The sequence below is a fragment of the Chiloscyllium plagiosum genome, chromosome 1 (genome assembly GCF_004010195.1).
Source record: "Chiloscyllium plagiosum isolate BGI_BamShark_2017 chromosome 1, ASM401019v2, whole genome shotgun sequence".
In the NCBI taxonomy this organism is placed as follows: domain Eukaryota; kingdom Metazoa; phylum Chordata; class Chondrichthyes; order Orectolobiformes; family Hemiscylliidae; genus Chiloscyllium; species Chiloscyllium plagiosum.
Window position 1 is genome coordinate 17,044,710 of NC_057710.1, and position 21,272 is coordinate 17,065,981.

The 21,272-nt window shown below is 43.1% G+C and overlaps 1 protein-coding gene across 2 annotated transcripts in view; it reads left to right on the forward strand.

Annotated features, from left to right (window-relative positions):
* Positions 1-21,272, forward strand: part of suclg1 (succinate-CoA ligase GDP/ADP-forming subunit alph) — an 84,539-nt gene that overhangs the window by 61,408 nt on the left and 1,859 nt on the right. For both annotated transcript variants that reach the window (XM_043699107.1, XM_043699194.1), the window contains exon 8: positions 8,233-8,421. In XM_043699107.1, the coding sequence (XP_043555042.1) occupies positions 8,233-8,421 (189 nt within the window). The remainder of the gene's footprint in view (positions 1-8,232; positions 8,422-21,272) is intronic.

The window sequence follows — 21,272 nt, forward strand, 5'->3', positions numbered from 1 at the left end:
CTGCCTTTATTCCTGATGAAGGGCTTTTGCCCGAAACGGCGATTTCGAAGCTCCTTGGATGCTGCCTGAACTGCTGTGCTCTTCCAGCACCACTAATCCAGAATCTGGTTTCCAGCATCTGCAGTCATTGTTTTTACCTTGTTAACACAGTAAGCTGCTTGAGCACAGAAGGTTTGAAATTGTGCTCCTTCTGTGCTGTGGGAATTAAGGAAGGATTGCATTGTTTTTAAAAACCTGTCCCAGTTAAGATTTAAGACTAGATTCTACTATTCTACCCTCCATTGTATTGTTGCACTGTCCGAGGATTTGTGAAAGCTCAGATTCAAGAAAGCAAGAAGACCCTGTGTGTGCAACGGAGCTTTATATTATTTTCATTTGCATGAGTCCGTAGATTTGTTTTTCCTCCATAAAATTAAAATCCTTGACGTGTTGTTATTTAATATTTTGATGTTGGTGTGAAATTCAATGGAAGTTAATCAAATTGCTAAGCACCTTTTCTTAGAAAGATCCCAAAGTACTTCAAAGTGACATTTGAGGGAATATTAGATATCCACATGGGGAAAAACAGAAATGCATCATTCTGCTAATGGGGTCAAGATGAAGTAAGCAGGAAGAGGCTTACTTGTAGCACATACATTGGCATAGGTCACCTGAGCCAAATGATCTGTTCCTGTGCTGTAGATTTATACTCAACGTAACATGCCATGTTTTACTTTAAAAATACCAAAACCACTGTTTGCAGTGTTAAATGTATCATTGTGCACAGTATTACTACAAATTAATATTGGAAGTATGAGACTTTTTCTTCGGAAAGAGTGTATTTGCAGGGTCGATCTACATAGTGGTGGCCTAGAAGATCAGGTTGGATAAAAGATTAACCAAAAATCGAAGTGCAGTTTTTTGTAATCTGCATCATAATCTATAAATATAATACTTATTCTCTTCTTTGTTTTTGTTACTTCTGGACTGAATATTCCAATATTCGCCTGACCAGTCTTCTGTCTTCCACACTGCGTAGGCTTGTAAACAAAGAACTGAAAGGACTGTGGATGCTGGAAACCTGAAACAAAAGCTGAAATTGCTGGTAAAAGTCAGCAGGTCCAGCAGCATCTGTGGAGGGAAATCTAGAGTTAACGTTTCGGGTGACCCTGTTCTCTCCATATCATGGCTAATATGTTTCTCGACCTCATTCTCCTGCCTTCTCTCTGTAACCCTTGATCCCTCCACTAATCAAGAAACAGGTGCAGGTGTTGCATTTGACCTGAATGGTGTGGGAAGTGGGGAGTGAGGCTTTGGAGAAAAGAGAGAGACCATTTAAACGCTGCTCTGATCCCTATTTGGTGAATTCTCATGGATATGTCATGAGGCCTGTTTTGAATTCAGCCGTGGTGGTATTCTTGATTGTAATCTGTTAATATTCAAGCCTGTGGGCTAAGTGTGGGTAAGTGGGACTAGTGTTGACAGAGGTGTACTTTTAGCGGAACAGACTCAATGGGCCAAAGAGTCTCTTCTATACAGTACTGTATGATTCTATAATGTTCACTCTCTGGACTGAGTGAAGTGTGGTGACTTGGGTTAGGAATGTCCACCTGGCCAGGAACCTTAAGAAGATATGTTAAAAGAATATTGTAAAAGTAGTGGTGAGGATACAGAATTAAGCTTTCTCTTTTGTTAGGAAGGTGTCAACACCACAAGTTTTTGTTTTGGACATACATTTGAAACTAACAAGACAAATGTTCATGCAATGTTTGGCATTATACGACAGCTGAAAAGTCAGTTTGGTTTATTTTCATGAAAGTATTCTTGTTAATGATTCTCGCTGCAAAAGAAACCTGATTAATTCAGATTATGCATTCAAAATATCAAGTAACTCAGTTGGAAGTGGAATATAGGTTATGACCCCATATTTCAGTGTCTTGGGTTTTGATAGGCTGATGCATTTTGCTGTAATGAAAGACACTGAGTTAACAATGTGGCATTCGATGATATCACGGCTGATCTTTTCATGGACTCAGCTCCCCTTACCCACCCTTTCACCATAACCCTTAATTCCTTCATTGTTCAAAAGAAATCTACCTTAGCCTTAAAAACATTTACTGAAGTAGCATCAATTTAAAGAATAAAGACTTTTTTTTACAAAACAGGGCATTTTTTGCTCCAATGTCCGAGGTTTAAGGATGACTTTATCGAGCTTTATAAAAACATGAGGGGCAAGGTACAGTAAATAGCCAGGGAAGGGGAGTCGAAAACTAGAGGGCATAGGTTTATGATGAGAGGGGAGAGATTTAAAAGGGACTTTGAGTGCCAGCGTTTTCATGCATAGATTGGTGCGTGTATAGAATGAGCTGCCAGAGGAAGTGGTGAAGGCTGGTGCACTTATAATATTTAAAAGGCTTGTGGATGGGTACATGAATGGAATGGTTTAGAGGGATATGGGTCAAATGCTGGCAAATGGGACTAGATAAATTTAGGATACCTGGTTGGCATGGACAGGTTGGACCAAAGGGTCTGTTTCTGTGTTGTACATCTCTGACTTTATAAAGGAATGCCAGATTTTTATTATAACCTGGTTCCAGGTTTTAAATGGATCACATCAATGAGTTTTGAACATGTTCAGTGCTAGCTAAATCCTGTCTGACAGCAGAACTAAAGCTACGTACTGGAGACAACTAACCAGCAACATTGCATTGTATGTTTTATGGGTAGGATCATGTAATTGTATCTGATCTAGTAACCCAGACTTCAGATTCTGCCGTAGCAGTTTGAGAATTTCAATTCTGGAAATAAGCTGCCATCACCTGAAGTGACCACAGTGGTGCATTTGTTTCAAAGCTCAGCTAGTTCTTTAATGTCCTCTGTTAACACACCTAGACCTTTTTATGATCCATTTCAGGCCATCTTGGTTGACTCTTAATTGGCCCCGAGGTGACTTCACAAACTACTTAATTGTATCAAGCTTTTACAATGTAGCCATTCCGGAGCTTCGCAGCTTCCTCGTGCTAAATGGGGATGGACATTTCTGGCATTTATTGCCTACATTTCAGAATTAATCCAGAGAGGTAAAGCCAAGCTCCATACCTGCCTCTGTACCCTTTCCAAGTTCATTATAGTTTTGGTTTAACTTCTATCCTGCATTGGCTGAATCTGAAGGATCAATAAATCTCCACAAATTTTGGTGTGTTACACTGACCCATAACTGCAAACTATTTGTGAACTGTCAATTTGATCTTCTTCATTATCAAACTAGAGGTTCAAATACTTTTAAATTACAAGTTTAAGAAGTGTGGAGGGACACTAGTGGTAAGGGACTCATTGATGAGGAGAGTAGGCTAGTAGCCATACATGTGATTTCAGGCTGGTATATTGCTTCATGCCTGCCAGGGTCAAAAATGTCACAGAGCATTCTGGAGAAGGATGAGCAGTCAGGCCTTGGTGGTCCACGTTGGGGCCAATGACATGGGAAGCAAGAGAAATAAGGTTCTGTGAGCAACTTTTAAGTAATTTGGCTAGAAAATTGAAAAGTGGGACTTTTAATGTAGACTCCTGATGCGAAGTGCAGGAGTGAGTTTAGGAATAGAAGGACAGCGCAGATGAATTTGTGGCTGAAGAGATGGTGCAGCAGTGGGAAGATCTTTAGGTTCCTGAAACATTGAGACAATTCCTGGGTAGGTGGGACCTGTACAAGATGAACAGCCAAATCTGAACAGGAACAGAACAAAACCTTTGTGGGAAGCTAAAGCTAAAGCTTTTTGGGGGTGGTTTATCAAGATTGGCAATGGGAATAGGATCCTGGCAAGTAGTTTGGAAGGAATAAAGGCTGAGATGGAATTAAAGGTAAAATGCGAGTAAGTAAATTTGCAAGGTAGAGGTAATGTAGGCCAAATAAGAAAAGTTAGCAATGCTCTTGGGATATATTTTAATGCAATGGCCCAGACAGTAGAGGAAGTAGGGCTTGCAGCATTGGTCAGGGAATGCAGTGATTGGGATGATAACTTGAAAAGATCATCAAATTAGGGCACTCATTGGGAGTTAATAACACAAAAGGAACAAGCATTTTGTTGAGTGTACGACGCACCCCAAAACTGTCTGAGACGTAAGAGATCAAATATATCATCCAATTGCAGAGCAGTGTAAAAATACTAAGGCAGTTGTAGTCAGGGATTTTTTACTGCAAGATGTTGATGGGGCATTTGATAACATGGAGAGAGGAAGAGAGCCATAGCTCAGACACACCCTGCTAAAAGTTTGCTATCAGTGTGGGCAACATGAAGTGACATTCTTTCTAACCTGGAGTCAAATATGTACAGACACCCGACTCCGATTACTCAGTGCAGCCAGGACTCTGCATATTCCGTGTGGCTTAGTCGTCACTAGTTTATCCCAATCGTGCTATTGAGGAAACTCAATTCACTGACCAAGTTTAAGGGCTTCGATTTAAGCTGTCGAGCCATTTTTAGAACACAAGGAAGCTATCTAGTCTGTGCTGCCTATTTTTAGAGAGAACTACTCAGTCCCTTTTCTCACTCAGTCCCTTTCCTTTGCTCCATCCCTCTAGCCCTTTTAAGTTTATTTCCTTCAATTGCTCAACCAACTACATTTTTGAAATCATTGTCTGTTTCAACCACCTTTCACGAGGCAGCAAGTTTCATGTCATTACCACTAGCAGTGTTTTTAAAAAAAACTCAATCCCACATGCTCTTGTAGTGCTTTCCCAAAGCTCTGCATCTGTGTGCCTTAGTCCTGGAACCATCATCTATGGGAAAAGATTTTCCTTTTCTATCTTTACGTAAGGTCAGAAATCACACAACAGGTTTATTTGAAATCACCCGCTTTCAGAGCAGCGCTCAAATAAACCCGTTGGACTATAACCTGGTGTCGTATGATTTCTGACCTTGTCCACCTCAGTCCAACACTGGCACCTCCACATCATGTCTTTATATAAGGCTGACAGTTTTGTGGTTTGATTTTAGAAAAATCTCTTTTTGGAAGTATTTCCTTTTCTGAATAGAGCATAAGGAATATTGTCTCTTGTTGAGTTCAGTTGGCCTTTTATTCATTGTCAGATTCAAACTGTGGTCTGACGGAGAGATGACTAATATTTGTGTCTATTTTTCCTTCTTCAAGAGCTGTCTGCCCAGAAGGGCTGCACAGGGGCTGTTGAGCATTTGATGCTAATTACACTAAAAATGGTTGTTGGCTAAAGAACCAGATGGTAACTCTGACTGTAACATTAATCTCAGTTACTGAGATTTCTCTCTGTAGACTTTAGCTTGAACCAAGTCCAGAGGAACAAGATGTTGATTTCTTTTGCTGCCTGACAGCTGTTGAATGACAGAAGAAGATTGTTTTAAGGCATTGTCAACACAGCATGTTAGGGATGTACAAAAGGAGGTTCAGGTTTGACAGAACTCCTTTGGGGAACTTGATTCTCGACAGTTTTGTTGAAATTTCCTAACGATGTGAAAGACCAAGTTTTCTAATGCAAGGTGTAGGTTTTTTGGAGTCGAAAGCCTTTAAGGAACTGGCTACAACCAGAGGATAGCTCCATAACCTCGTTGGCACAGCACATCATGCTGCGTTTGAGTCGTGAAAAGATTCCTTTTCCTGCTATAACAGTGTTCTGCATCTGTACAATGTTACTTCACCTATTCAGCCAAGGCCAGTGTGTTGTGGCCCAAGAAGAGATCAAAAGGTTCAGGTCCATAGTATCTTGAAAGTGATGTCTGGTCATCCTGCACTAGGAAAGTATTAAGTTACAAGGATGTTACCAGGAGTGAAGGGTGTGAGTTATAGGGAGGTTGGGTTGGCTCAGACGTTTTTCCCTGTAGCATTGGAGATTGATGTGTGACCATATAGAGGTTTATAAAATAGAGGGGTGTAAGCTGAATAGTAGAAATCTTTTCCCTGGGGGTAGGGGAGTCCAAAACTAGAGGGGATACGTCTAAAGTGAGAGGGGAAAGGTTTAAAAGGAAGTGAAGGAGCAACCTTTTCACACAGAAGATGGAGCGTATGTGGAATGAATTGCCGGAGGAAGTGGTAGCTAAAGGTATGGTTACAACATTTAACAATACATTTGGACAGGTACAGGAATAGGAAAGGTTCAGAGGGACATGAGCCAAACACGGGCAGAAAGGTCTTGTTTAGTTTGGAAACTTGGCCAGCATGGACGAGTTGGACCAAAGAGTTTGTTTCCGTGCTGTATGACTCTGAGATAATGCAATAGATATGTCAGTAGAGACTGAAACAAGCAATCTTTGTAATTCTATAATAATGGATAATATACCAACAGCACAAAAATATCCTTTTTCTTTATACCTTTTTCATTGCAACATCTCATAAGATAGGTGAAACTCCATAGGGTGACTATGAGGTTATCTAGAGTGATAGAGATGTACAGCATGGAAACAGACCCTTCGGTCCAACCCATCCATGCCGCCCAGATATTTCAACCCAATCTAGTCCCACCTGCCAGCACCTGGCCCATATCCCACCAAACCCTTCCTTTTCATGTACCCATCCAAATGCCTCTTAAAATGTTGCAATTGTACCACCACATCCTCTGGCAGTTCATTCCATACACGTATCACCCTCTGCATGAAAAAGTTGCCCCTTAGGTGTCTTTATTGTAACTTTCCCCTCTCACCCTCTAGTTCTGGACTCCCTGCCCCCAGGGAAAAGACTTTGTCTATTTATCCTATCCATCCCCCTCATAATTTTGTAAACCTCTATAAGGTCACCCCTCAGCCTCCGACGCTCCAGGGAAAACAGCCCCAGCCTGTTCAGCCCCTCCCTGTAGCTCAGATCCTCCAACCCTGGCAACATCCTTGTAAATCTTTTCTGAACCCTTTCAAGTTTCACAACATCTTTCCGATAGGAAGGAGACCAGAATTTGATTCAATATTCCAACAGTAGCCTAACCAATGTACTGTACAGCCACAACATGACCTCCCAACTCCTGTACTCAATACTCTGACCAATCTGTATTGTTATATTCTAATTGGCTACGTTTTAAAATATATTTTTATCGTTTTACTTGGGAATCATTTGTCCTCTTGTGGAAAAAAAGAGAAAAAAGCAAAACCATACTACAAATTTTTATAGTTTGAGGATCAGCACTTTGTTCCTGTTGCAAATTATATCTGTGATAATTTTATAACCTAATCTTCCTCCTTCCTTCTGGGAAGGAGATATTAAATTATGTCCTTCATCAGTGTCATTACTCATCTTGAAGTATTGAGCAGATTTGGAGCTCTCATGCTAACATCTGTACCTTTCCAGTTTTTTTGCCATCAATCTCCCTTGCCCTCTAGTTGTACTGCATGATGCCCCTGAGCCCACTGGAAACTCAGCTTCCTTCCCCTACATCTGCTCTGCTGTCAATATTGTTTGTTTCCACCTCTATCTGCCTCTGTCGTTTCTTCCCCCCCCCCCCTCCCCCCGCCACCTTCAGTTACAAACACTCTCATCCATCCCTTCATACCCAGAGGCTCAACTTCACAAAATGACGAGACTTTGGTCTCCCTGCGGCCCAACCTCCAAAAAAGACATTTGAAAGGTAAACGCCACCTCACGCACCTTGGAACAATTTTCTATGCCTGTTTTCCACTTTTTCAAAGGACTGAAATCTCCCATGTGGCTGTCACCGACTTCATGTGCCTGCTCTCACCTGTTCATTTGGCTCATCCAACCCTTTGCAACCAGCTCTTTCTGTTGAAAGCATGGACTCCTCAGCTGGTACTGGGCTGATTGTTGGTGGTGATTGAGAAAGATTAATTTCTCTGGTCACTGGTCATCTTTGATCACAACCGATGATGGAAGGGCACCTTCCCTGAAGCATTAACTCTCTCTTCCCCCTTTCACACAAACTGCTAGACTTGCTGAGACGTTCTAGCTTCCCTCAATATGACTTGAGTGCCTCACTGAGATGAGGTAGAGGACAGTTAGAATTCTGCTCTATTAGTATGACACTTGAGTTGTAATTCGGCTGGGTTAGGTAAGGAGAGCAGGTTACCTTCCCTGAAGCATGTTAATGAACTGGCCGAGTTTGTAACGATAAACCTGCAGCTTACTGATGGTGTCACTTTCAACATTATTTTCCTTTTGAAACTGAAGTTAAAATCTCAGCTCACAGTGGGAGTTGAACTGTTCGGTCAGTACGATTGGACTCTTAGTCCAGTGAAGCGATCTTCTTGTCAGTTTTGATATTAACTTGTTCCTGTTTTTGTTTGTCAGGGGCCCAATGCCAAGCCGGTGGTCTCATTCATTGCTGGTCTTACGGCGCCACCAGGTCGGAGAATGGGCCACGCCGGGGCCATCATCGCTGGAGGTAAAGGTGGAGCCAAGGAGAAGATTGCTGCCCTTCAGCAGGCTGGTGTGGTCGTCAGCATGTCCCCTGCCCAACTGGGCAGCACCATACAGAAGGTAAATACTCATCAGTTTCAAGGGAAAACCCAAGGACCGGCTAGGTTTTGTTACTTGCTGTCTCCTCCATTTGAATTCAGGCCGTGCAAAGTCTGCCTCTTCCATAACCAACCAGCAGAGTCATTAGGGGCCATTTAAGTGACTGTTGGGCATGCACATGGCTAGCAGTGAATTGAGGGGTGCGTGGGTTATTATTTCATATTAGGATTAATCCTCGGCACAACATCGTGGACCATAGGGCCTGGTCTGTGCTGTACTTTTCTATGTTCTATGTTCTAATTACTTCCACCTTTGTCAAGTTGATCTTTCAGTGCCGAAAGGTTAATCGAGGCTTTTCACACTGATGTACGCTCCAAGAGACAATTCTCTCTGAGCAGCACTCTTCCTCCTCCTACAGTTTATGGTGCAGCTAAAGAGATGCAGGATTCTTATTCCTCCTTTAGCTGTCCTTCTTTTGCCCATTTGAAGCTCCATGGAAGTATTGGAAATACCAGCCCACCTTTTGCTGCTTTCTGTTTGAAATAATTCCCCGAGGCCAGTATCCCGTCACCAGGTCAACCTTTATTCCCGTGTGCAGAGTACACAGACTCTGACAAGCTGGCTCAGAGACGGTTGCTAGAATAGAGAGAAACCGAAAGAACTACGGATGCCTTTAAGTCAGAAACAAAAACAGAAATTGCTGGAAAAGCTCAGCAGGTCTGGTAATATCTGTGGAGAGAAATCAGCGTTAACGTTTTGGAACCGGTGTCTTTTCCTCAGAACTGACTGAGTCACCAGTCTCGCAACGTACACTCTGATCTCTCTCCACAGACGCTGCCAGTCCTGCTGAGCTTTTCCAGCAAATTCTGTTGTTGTGCCGAGAATAAAGAGACTCCAGTTTATTTATTTATTTATTTATTTTTTCTCAGTCCAAACACCAATAAAAAGTGAAGACACATACAAAAAACAAAGGAAACTAGAGTCCAAGGGCTTAGCCCTACCACAAAATTAACATTATCCTTTTCTCAAAAAAAGAGTAAAAAGAGAAGAGTAATACACAGGCTGTAACAACCCCCTAATGAGAACTGAGTTACACCTGAAACACATTATGTGCATCAGGAGTGTAACAGTCAGTCCTCACTAAAAGGAATGCCAGTTAACAAACTGGCTAAATAATTCAGCCAGTTCAGAAATCAGGTTTCCCCCCTCCAAAAAAAGGGAAGCAGAAACTAACAGTAACATACTGACTGTAACACTAGCCAGCATAGAGTCAGTCCCCTAAATTGAGAAAACCCTGAATCTTCTGTTTTTTTTAAAACCCCCACACTACCTCCGAACTGCGGTAGTGTTTATTTTTTCCCCAGCACCCATGTTGTGTGTGTGCAGGTGTGAGAGACACAAGGTGTACGAATCTTTTATTCAATTCCCACCACCAGGAAGAAAGGAAACACCCGGGTGAAAAGCAGTGCCCTTCACATCAAAGGGCAGTGCTGTGTGATCAAAAGTGAAGGGGAGGGCAGGGGTTAAATCAAGATAGAGTTGGAGGGGGAAATAATTACTCCACTCCCTGCAGCGCCCACCTCTCCCTGAACAACTCCAGGGTGACTCCAGTTTATTTCTGTCAGCCCGGGCTCCCTGATTGGGGTTGTTAACCTGGGCCAATCTTAGTTAATGAGACCCACCTGGCCCTAATTCCAGTCATTGCACTTGTACTATTACAACTTTTCTCCAGAAGGTGCTTTAGCTATTATTATTAAAAGGTTCAATTTAAATTAAAGAGAAAATCCTGGGCTCGCTGTCGCTGTCCTGAACTTAGTGGCCATCTGTTGAGCTTGTCCCATCCAATTTGTTTTTCTTATCAAGCTGTTTCCCATTCTCTCTTTCCACAACCAGTTATCCTGCACCACATGGCCACTGTGCACCCACCTCCTCCACCTCTTTGTTGCATTATTCTTGTCAGCGTGTTCCTTGTTCTGTCAGATATGTCGTGCAATTGTGCTCAGTGTGTGGCTTTGCACTGCGGGATCTGCAGTTTCTGCCTCTGTGGCCGCCTGGCACACTGAGCTCTGTGATCCTTATTGTGGGGCAGTGTGACACATTTACCTGCGCATTTGCCTCGTTCCCTGCTGTGCTGATCCAGGGCGCGGTACATTAATATGTTCCTGAGGTGGTGCAAATGAAGATCGATGCTATTCTGATGCAACTGCTAACTTTTTTGTTTCGAAGAAACAAAAGTTGTCATGCAAATGTGTTTATATTGCTCTGCTGCTTCTGTCTTAATGACATAACAATTTTCAGGGGAAGAAGTGAATTTTCCTGAAGGTCTGCCGTTTCAGATGGGAACCTCATATTGGGGAGGTGACAGCTTAGTATTATTGCTGAATTGTTAATCCAGAGATAGATTTGCTTCAGTAAACATTATCATGCTCTAGGGACATGTGTTTGAATCCCGACGCAGATGGTGAATTTCTTTTTAAAAAAAATTCACTCGCAAGATGTAATGTCACTGGCTTTGGGGAGGCAAGCAACAGCCTCATGGTGTTATCGTTAATATTCTGCGGACCCCAGTTTGAATCCCGCCACGGAGATGGTGGAATTTCAATTTAAAATATATCTGGAATTAAGAATCTAATGATGACCATGAATCTATTGTCGATTGTCAGGAAAACCCACCTGGTTCACTAATGTCTTTCAGGACGGAAACTGCCATCCTTACCTGGTCTGGCCTAGATGTGACTCCAGACCCATAGCAATGTGATTGACTCTTAACTGCCCTCTGGATAATTAGGTTGGGCAATAAATGTTTGTCTAGTCAGCGAAGCCCTCATCCCGTGAATGAATAATGAATGTAAAGCTGTTTTGTTTTTATAAAATGTGAAGTTTAATGCTGCATATTGGAATTGGAATGTCCGGTGTTTATCCGTATTCCTGGAATGCGTTACTGGAGCTAGAAAGGGGAAACTTTCTCAAAGTTGTGTTTTGTTCTCGAAGTGTTGTCCATTTTATACTTTTCAGGTTTTAAGAGATAAGCTTGGCAGGTACGGGAGATGGGAATGTTAGTGTTTACAGCACGGACAAAAAAGGGCCTTTAGCCCATTGTAGGAACAAATTACTGCAAATGCTGGAATCTGTCCTGAAAACAAAGAAGTACTGGCGATCACAGCGGGTTAGGCAGCATCCTTGGAGAGCAAACTAACGTTTGAGTCTAGGCGACTTCATCAGAGTGAATCAATAGTCTTCGTTGTTTCTTTTTAACACATCAGCTCAGATGTGGATTTATTGATGGAATGTTGCTTTGGGATCCATAACCTTGCTGGTTAGAGCTGCTTCATACCTTCCCTCAAAGAATTAGACACTTAGGATAATGCAACCATGTGCAGTAGTAACAGATACTGTGAGACTCACCGGCCAAGTCTGACTGTACCTTCAATGCTGTGCAGGACATATTGGTGTCACATTTTCCTCAGTAGAGTGAGTCTGTTGATATAGTTATCTAAAAAAATGTGAATTCAAGCCCTGCAGCAGCCATTTACAAATTTGTATTCCATTTAAAAAGAAAACAAATTTTATAAAAGCTGTTATTAGTGAAAGTGGTCGTGATGTTATGAGATTGTAATTTTAAACAGCTGAACCACATGTATTTTCAACAAAAAAACAATTGCAGAACTGCGGGAGATAAATAAAAACAGAACGGACTGCAGAAACTCAACAGGTCTGGCAGCATCTGAGGAGAGAGAGCAGACTTAATCTTTCAAGTTCAGTGAAGCATCACCTCTGTTTTCCCTCTCCTCAGATGCTGACAGACCTACTGAGGTTCTCCATGCCTGACATTCTCGGGCTGGAAATCTGCTATTCCTGGGTCTGACCTCAGGACTGATGGTCAGCTTCCACCTGAAATGGCTGACTTTTCTGCTGAACTCTATAAAGGCAGTTAGGGATGGGCAGTAAATGCTGGTCTCAAAGCGAGAGATGATCTTTGTTTCTGAAATCAAGACGTGCATTCTGGAAGTAATTCCCCACAGCCACCCTTAACCAGTGTTAGTCTTGGTTCAGTTGGTAGCGGTGTATCTTGGTTAGAGGGCACGTGGTTACAGGGGAGGTGATGGCCAAGTGGTGTTATCGCTAGTCTGTTAATCCGGGGACCCAGGTTCGAAATCTGCCATGGCAGATGGTAGAATTTGAATTCAGTAAAAATCTGGAATTAAGAGTCTCATGATGACCATGAATTGATTGTCAGAAAAACCCAGCTGTTCACTGATTTCCTTCAGGGAATGAAACTGCCATCTGTACCAGGTCTGGTCTACATGTGACTCCAGACCCACACCCACGTTCATGTGCAGAGCCCTAACACTCCTAACAGCCCTCTGAGCAATTAGGGATGGGCAATAAATGCTGGCCTAGTCAGCGATGCCTACATCCTGTGATTGATTGAAGAAAAGGTTTTGGTCTCAATTCCTACAACCAGGGCTGTAACTGCAGTGGAGTGCTGCACTATCAGAGGTGCAGTCTTTCAGATGAGGGGTTAAGCCAAGGCTCTGTCTGCTTTCCCAGCTGAGCATGAAATATACCACGTCGAAGTGTGCTATTTATCTCTCAGTCAACATCACAGAAACAATCTGATCATGATCACATTGTTACGTGTGGGAGTTGCACTTTCTGAAGAATAACAGCGACTTTGTTTCGGAGGTTGTTTGCTGACTTCAAAGTGCTTTGGGATATCTGATGGTCATGAATGAGGTTATAGAAATGCAAGTCGTCTTTGTACTAGCATACAGGCCAACCCATCCCATTTAGTACGACCCGTGGTGCAACTCGTGATTGAAGGGAAGAAAACAAAAGCTGCAGATGCCTGAGATCTGAAACAAAAATAAATTCTAGGAGAAATTCAACCGGTCTGGCAGCATCGGTGGGTGGGGAGAAAGCAGAGTCAATCTTTTGAGTCTGGTCACTCTTCATCTGAACTGAGAATGAAGAGGCTGCACTTGTCGATGTTATTGCTTTAGTTGAGTGATTTAAACAGTTTTTAATTACTAGTGTAAAATTATCATTAACTTAGAAAATTTAAACAGTGGGTTTTGCCTCTAATTGATTACAAGGTTACCGTCTCCTCATATGGTTAGAATTGTCAGCCACCTGCATTTATGTCGTACCATAATTTTGAATCTCTGCTTCATTTTTTTGATTTATTTGCATTGAATATATTTCTGTCTTTTTCTTCATATTGTCATGTTGTCCTGAACTCCCACAAGTCCCAGTCAATTTCCGTTATCTCGCCCAAAATGGCTGATTTATTTTGTTACAAGGCTCTTTCATTGCTGCCAGGAACCATGCTATGTTCACTCAGTGCCTGCAGTTGTCCAATTCCATGGCTTGTGGCTGATGTTTAACATTATTACAGAATTATAAAGAAGAGATGGGTCTTGGTTTATTCAGTTACTGTACAACGTGTTAATGTTCGCAAATGCCACCAGGTGGCAGCAGAACATCATTTATGTGAGTTTTCATTGCCTTTGTCTGGTAATGACAAAAGGCAAACTCTGAAGACGCAAATGTTAAGATGAGCATGAAGCTTAATAAATTGGCTGTGCAATTACTGTTTGTTGTGCCTACAAATAACTTGGAAATAATGATAGAGAGCAATAGGCTTAAAGGTCCTGCACATTTGCCTTTCACAAGCCAGTTTTATATTTCTTTGAATCCTTGTTCTTAACTCGTCTTTTTTTAAAATTTAATTCACGGGATGAGGGTGTGGTTGGCTGCAGCAGCATTTATTGCCCATCCTTGATTACCCAGAGGGCAACTAACAGTCAGCCACATTGCTGTGGGTCTGGAGTGACATATAGGCCAGACTGGGTAAGGATGGCAGTTTCCTTCCCTAAAGGGCATTGGTTGACCAAATGGGCATTGAGGGGCTAATGCTCAAAATGTCGACTCTCCTGCTCCTCGGATGCTGTCAGGCCTGCTGTGATTTTCCAGTGCCACCCTTTTCGACTCTGATCTCCAGCATCTGCAGTCGTCACTTTCTCTGAGATGGGCTTTTCCCTCAATCAACAATGGATTCATAGTCGCCATTAAATGCCTAATTCCGGATTTGTGTTGAATTTGGATTCCACCACCTGTTACAGCGAGATTCAAACACCGATCCCTATAACCCTGGGTGTCTGGATTAACTGTGTCGGGTGATAATGCCTCTGATTTTCATAGGATTAGAAATGTGTTAGTATTTGGTGGTGATTGTAATTCTGATGGCACCATTCCCTGGGCGTTACAATTCTACCGAACCCCCAGTCCAATTCTGGCCACAGTATGAAGACCAGATTTTTCAGTTGAGAAACGAGAAAACAGGTACAGAAGATGTTAAAAGGTTCCCTCCCCCACCCCAACCTGGCCCTCAAACCCCAGCTCCCTCATGCCTTAGCTCCCCCGCCCCCCCTCCCGCCATCAGCCTACACTCCTCCCTAGACTCCCCGTGTAACATCTGTCATTAACTTCTCTCTTCAGGATTACTGCCCTCTGGTGGCCATGCCGTTATTTCCATGGGCAGACACACCCCTTGACCCCCCCCACCCCCATCCCCCCCGCCTTGCTGGAGGGGAACTCCCCAGCTGGCATTGCTGGAATGCTATCTGGTGAGCCTGGTCAGAGCTCTGGGCGGGGGGGGTTTATATCCTGTCCCGGGCTGGGAAGGTCGAGGGGAAATCTCATCCCTCCTCCATTTTCTGTTCCCGGCACCTTGTTATTGCGGAGGAGTGGACTTTTCAAGTCACTTGGTGGGTTTGTGGCTGACTTGTTTAATGGGCAACGGCAGAGGAGAGGAGTCAAAAAGTGTGGTGCTGGAAAGCCCAGCCGGTCAGGCAGCATCCAAGGAGCAGGACAGTCGACATTTCGGGCATAAGCCCTTCATCAGGAATGTGCTCGATATGCTCAAAACGTTGACTCTCCTGCTCCTTGGATGCTACCTGACCTCCTGCGAGTTTTAAGAAGATTTGTAGCTCAGGTTGAGGTTCTGGAAGTAGGTTTGCTCGCTGTGCTGGTAGGTTCATTTTCAGATGTTTCGTCACCATACCAGGAAACATCAGTGAACCTTGGGATGAAGCACTGGTGGTATGGCCTGCTTTTTATTTGCATGTTTAGGTTTCCTTGGGTGGTAGTGCCATTTCCTGTGGTGATGTCATTTTCTGTTCTTTTTTTCAAGGGGTGGTAAATGGGATCTAAGTCAGTGTTTGTTGGTAGAGTTCCGGTTGGAATGCCATGCTTCTCGCAATTCTTGCGCGTGTCTCTGTTTGGCTTGTCCTAGGATGGATATGTTGTCCCAGTGGTGTCCTTCCTCATCTGTATGTAAGGATACTAGTGAGAGTGGGGTTATGTCTTTTTGTGGCTAATTGATGTTCATATATCTTGGTGGCTAGTTTTCTGCCCTTTTTGCTCAATGACATTAAAACATTCCCCCCTCTCGCTAGTATCTTTACATCTAGATGAGGAAGGACATCACCTCGACTGGGACGACACCTTCATCCTCAGACAAGCCATTCAGAGACCCACTCAAGAAGCATGGCATTCTAACCTAAACTCTACCAACAAACACATTGACTTGGATCCCATCACAGCCTGAGAAAAAGAACAGGAATGACATCGCCACAGGAAATGATGTCACCACCCCCAAGGAAACCCAAACGCATAAATAAAAACCGGGCCATACCACCAGTGCTTCATCCGGAGGCTCACTGATGTTCCCGGTATGGCCTGCTTTTTATTTGCATGTTTAGGTTTCCTTGGGTGGTAGTGCCATTTCCTGTGGTGATGTCATTTTCTGTTCTTTTTTTCAAGGGGTGGTAAATGGGATCTAAGTCAGTGTTTGTTGGTAGAGTTCCGGTTGGAATGCCATGCTTCTCGCAATTCTTGCGCGTGTCTCTGTTTGGCTTGTCCTAGGATGGATATGTTGTCCCAGTGGTGTCCTTCCTCATCTGTATGTAAGGATACTAGTGAGAGTGGGTTATGTCTTTTTGTGGCTAATTGATGTTCATATATCCTGGTGGCTAGTTTTCTGCCCTTTTTGCTCAATGACATTAAAAAGACATTCCCCCCTCTCGCTAGTATCTTTACATCTAGATGAGGAAGGACATCACCTCGACTGGGACGACACCATCATCCTCAGACAAGCCATTCAGAGACCCACTCGAAGCATGACATTCTAACCTAAACTCTACCAACAAACACATTGACTTGGATCCCATCTACCATAGCCTGAGAAAAAGAACAGGAAATGACATCACCACAGGAAATGATGTCACCACCCCCAAGGAAACCCAAACGCATAAATAAAAAGCGGGCCATACCACCAGTGCTTCATCCGGAGGCTCACTGATGATGTTCCCTAGTAGGGTGATGAAACATCTGAAAATGAACCTTCCAGCTTAGCGAGCAAACCTACGTCCAGAGTAACAGACAGACACAAATATACTTCTGCAATAAGATGAAGGACAGGAAAACATTTCACTGGGCTAGAATATATTTATAACTATGGTGGGCAGCTATAATTGTTTTAACGTGTACTAATGTACATTTTAAATTCAACAATTAAACTAATTGTGGGAAGAACAGGTTAAAGATGAAATAATTTGTTGAGAGTGGAATTTAATTGTTTTGATGAGTTTTCCAGATTGTTTATTGCCATGGTACTGTATAATTCTTGGAAGCGAGGTGTATTTGTGGAGAGTTATTTATGAAGAGGGTTTTGGCAGTACCTGTGAATGAAATGTTTAGGAATAATTCTGTCACATTGTCAAGGACTTTCAGCTACCATGCCCCAGCTATTTTTTTTTTCCTTTGTGTGCCCAGACATGTTTTTTTTTTACAGCAAGTTATTCCACTGTGGAACCTCACAATCACTGCTGAGTCTAACATCCCCATGTGAACTGACTCCAGAAAGGATTGTCAAATTGGGAATGGGATAGGGAGCAGGGGGCTGGTCAAGTTCCTTGCCTTTCCATAAGGTCCCTACTTTTTACCCCCTCCAGACCCCCTCCCCCCAAACAAAAAGAAAATTCAAGAGCACCCACGAATAGGAGATTTCAAGACGAGGAGACATATTTATAAGGTGAGGGGGAAAGGTGATTCTGGTATGGAATGAAATTCTTGAAGTGATGGATGTGGGCACAATTAGAATGTTTAAAAGACATTGGCTAGCTACAGGAACAGGAAAGACTTGGAGGGATATGGGCCAGGAGCAGGCAGGTGGGACTAGTTTAGTTTGGGATTATGTTCAGCATGGACTGGTTGGATCGAAGGGTCTGTTTCTGTGCTGTACGACTCTTTAACACATCAGGATTATTGTACCAATTAGACTGAAGGAAACATTGTACGATGCTGAAAACTGAATCAAAGACAGGTTCTGCTGGAAATACACAGCACAAACAAGTCAGCATATAGAGGTAGGGAAATTTCTGGAGAAACTCAGCAGGTCTGGCAGCATCTGAGCAGAGAGAAAGAGTTCACATTTTAAGTCCAGTTAACCAACTTCAGAACTCAATGCAATTCTGCTTTCTCTCCATTGATGCTGCCAGACCTGCTGAGCTTCTCCAGCAGTTTCTATTTTTGTTTCAGATCTTCAGCATCTTAGTTTTATATGAGATAAAGGGAGATTAACATGAAAATGAAAGATTGTTGGGGATATGCAGGAATGTAGAGTTGAGTTTAAAATCCGATCAGCCGTGATCTTAGTGAATGCAGATCAGGCTCAAAGGCCCAAGTGTTTGTATTTAAGGAAATTGGGTTGTGCTCCTTTGGTGATTAATGGCATTTGTTTTTGTTTCATGTCAATTCTAAATTCAAGTTTGCAACAGGCAAGAGTTCTTTCTCTTCAGTAAATTGTCTAAATTTAGTAACTAACTAAACACGCTTGTTAGCGACACCATTTCATTTCCTATTTACCCATCCATCGTAAAAATATAAAAACCTTGGAATAAACTTATATCCTGTGTTTCCTGCAAAACTTGCCATATGTACAACCACTGGTTTCAAAGGATGGAAGAAATATTGTGCTGCATATAATCTTTTATTTATGCTGCTTGTCCTAGTCTTATCTGCTTTTGGATTTCTCTTCTCTGTGTGCCTCTGGATAACATGTTGTGCTAGCAGGCATTCAGCTGAAAGGCTCACTGTTGTGATACGTGCAGTGGCTCAGTTGCATTGCCAGGTTCCCAGCTGTCCTAGGCAGTAATGCGCAGTGCTCTCACACCTTCCTGCGGCAGGTCAGCCAACACTGATCATGCACCATGCTAGCTGTGTCCAGCCTGCTGAGCAGCATATATTCCTGTGATGCTCCATGTGTTTCTTGGCACCTTGACTCATCACTTTGATGAATATCCCTTATTAGAGGTATGTGTGTGTGTTTTATTTTAACGGCGATGCATATATCATACCCTCTCAGCAAACCCCCTTCCCTCAATGTCAAAACTCATTTTCTGTGCAGGTTGCTTCAGTCTAAACTGGGTGTATTCTGCCTTGCCTAAGTCAGCAGCCTCAAACCCCTCAGTGTGACTTGCACTGTCGTTGGACCATTAGTCAAACTGGGTCAGCCACAGCAGCTTGAATTTAATGGAGCACTTTCAAACGTAGCAGAATGCCCCGAGGCACTTGACGAGAGCGATGTTGGCCAAAACGTAACACCAAAACCACCAGGCAGCCGGGGTGTCCTGAAGGGAAAGCTAAAACGAGTTTATGAAGGGAGTTTCAGAGCTTGGGGCATACACTGCTGAAGGCATGGAGCAATAGTGTGGGAATACAAAAGGTCAGAATCACGAGGTCAGGCTGCAGATATAACAGTGGTGATTACGTTAATCAATGTGATGCTGCGTTCTGCCTGCAGTTCAGTGCTCTTCATGGAAAAATTGGAATTGCTCATGTGATGTTTCACTTATTGTGGTGAAGAGAAATTGTGGTAATTGGAATGCGGTTGGGCAGATGGATGTCCATTGAGTATGAATTCCCTGATTGGGGCTGTGAATTATGGAGCCCTGGCTGTCAGATATAAACAGAGTCCCTTCATTTTAGGGACTGGCTCATGGAGATGTACAGCATGGAAACAGACCCTTCGGTCCAACTTCTTCATGCCAACCAGATATCCTAATTAATCGAGTCCCATTTGCCAGCGCTTGGCCCATATCCCTCTAAACCCTTCCTATTCATATAACCAGCCAGATGCCTGTTAAATGTTGTAATTGTACCAACCTCCACCACTTCCTCTGGTAGCTCATTCCATACATGCACCACCTTCGACATAAAAAGGTTGCCCCTCAGGTCCCTATTAAATCTTGCTCCCCTCACCTAAACCTATGCCTTCTAGTTCTGGATTTCCCTACCCTCGGGAAAGACCTTGTCTATTTACCATATCCATGCCCCTCATGATTTTATAAACCTCTAAAAGGTCACCCCTCAGCCTCCGATGCTCCAGGGATAATAACGTCAGCCTATTCAACCTCTCCCCATAGCTCAAATCCTCCAACTCTGGCAACATCCTTGTAAATCTTTTCTCAACCCTTTCAAGTTTCACAACATGCTTCTGATAGGAGGGAGACCAGACTTTCACACAATATTTCAAAAGTGGCCTAACCAATGTCCTGGATAGCTGCAACATGACTCCAAACGCCTGTACTCAGTGCTGAAAGCATACCAAATGCTTTCTTCACTATCTTGTCTACCTGCAACTCCACTTTCAAGGAGCTATGAACCTGCACTCCCAAGGTCTCTTTGTTCAGCAGCACTCCCAAGGACCTTACCTTTAAGTGTATAAGTCCTGCACTGAATTACTTTCCCAAAATTCAGCACCTCGCATTTGTCTAAATCAATCTCCGTCTGCCATTCCTCAGCCCATTGGCCCATCTGATCAAGATTCCGTTGTACTCTGAGGTAACCCTCTTTGTTTTCCACTACAGCTTCAATTTTGATGTCATCTGCAAACTTACTAACTATATCTTTTATGTTCACATCCAAATCATCTGTATAAATGATGAAAAGTAGAGGACCCAGCACCGATCCTTGTGGCACATTTGCTGGTCACAGGCCTCCAGTCTGAATAACAACCCTCCATCACCACCCTCTGTCTTTGAGGATACCTTTGAGCCAGTTCAGTATCCAGTTGGCTAGTTCTCCCTGTATTCCATGAGATCTAACCTTGCTAACCAGTCTCCCATGGGGAACCTTGTCAAACGCCTTACTGAAGTCCATATAGATTACATCTACTGCTCTGCCCTCATCAGTCCTCTTCATTACTTTTTCAAAAAATTCAATTAAGTTTGTGAGACATGATTCCCCATGCACAAAGCAATGTTGACTATCCCTAATCAGTCCTTGCCTTTCCGAATACATGTAAATCCTGTCTCTCAGGATTCACTCCAACAATTTCCCACATACTACGTACGTGTAAATAAAGGGTGACTTGCTAACAGGACACTGGCCTCCTTGGACTTGTTTCAGAAATAATGTTTAGAGTCATAGAGTCATCAAGATGTACAGCATGGAAACAGACCCTTCCGTCCAACCCGTCCATGCCGACCAGATATCCCAACCCAATCTAGTCCCACCTGCCAGCACCCGGCCCATATCCTTCCAAACCCTTCCTATTCATATACCCATCCAAATGCCTCTTAAATGTTGCAATTGTACCAGCCTCCACCACATCCTCTGGCAGCTCATTCCATATACGTACCACCCTCTGCGTGAAAAGGTTGCCCCTTAGGTCTCTTTTGGATCTTTCCCCTCTCACACTAAACCTATGCCCTCTAGTTCTGGACTCCCTGACTCCAGGAAAAAGACTTTGTCTATTTATCCTATCCATGCCCCTCATAATTTTGTAAATCTCTATAAGGTCTCCC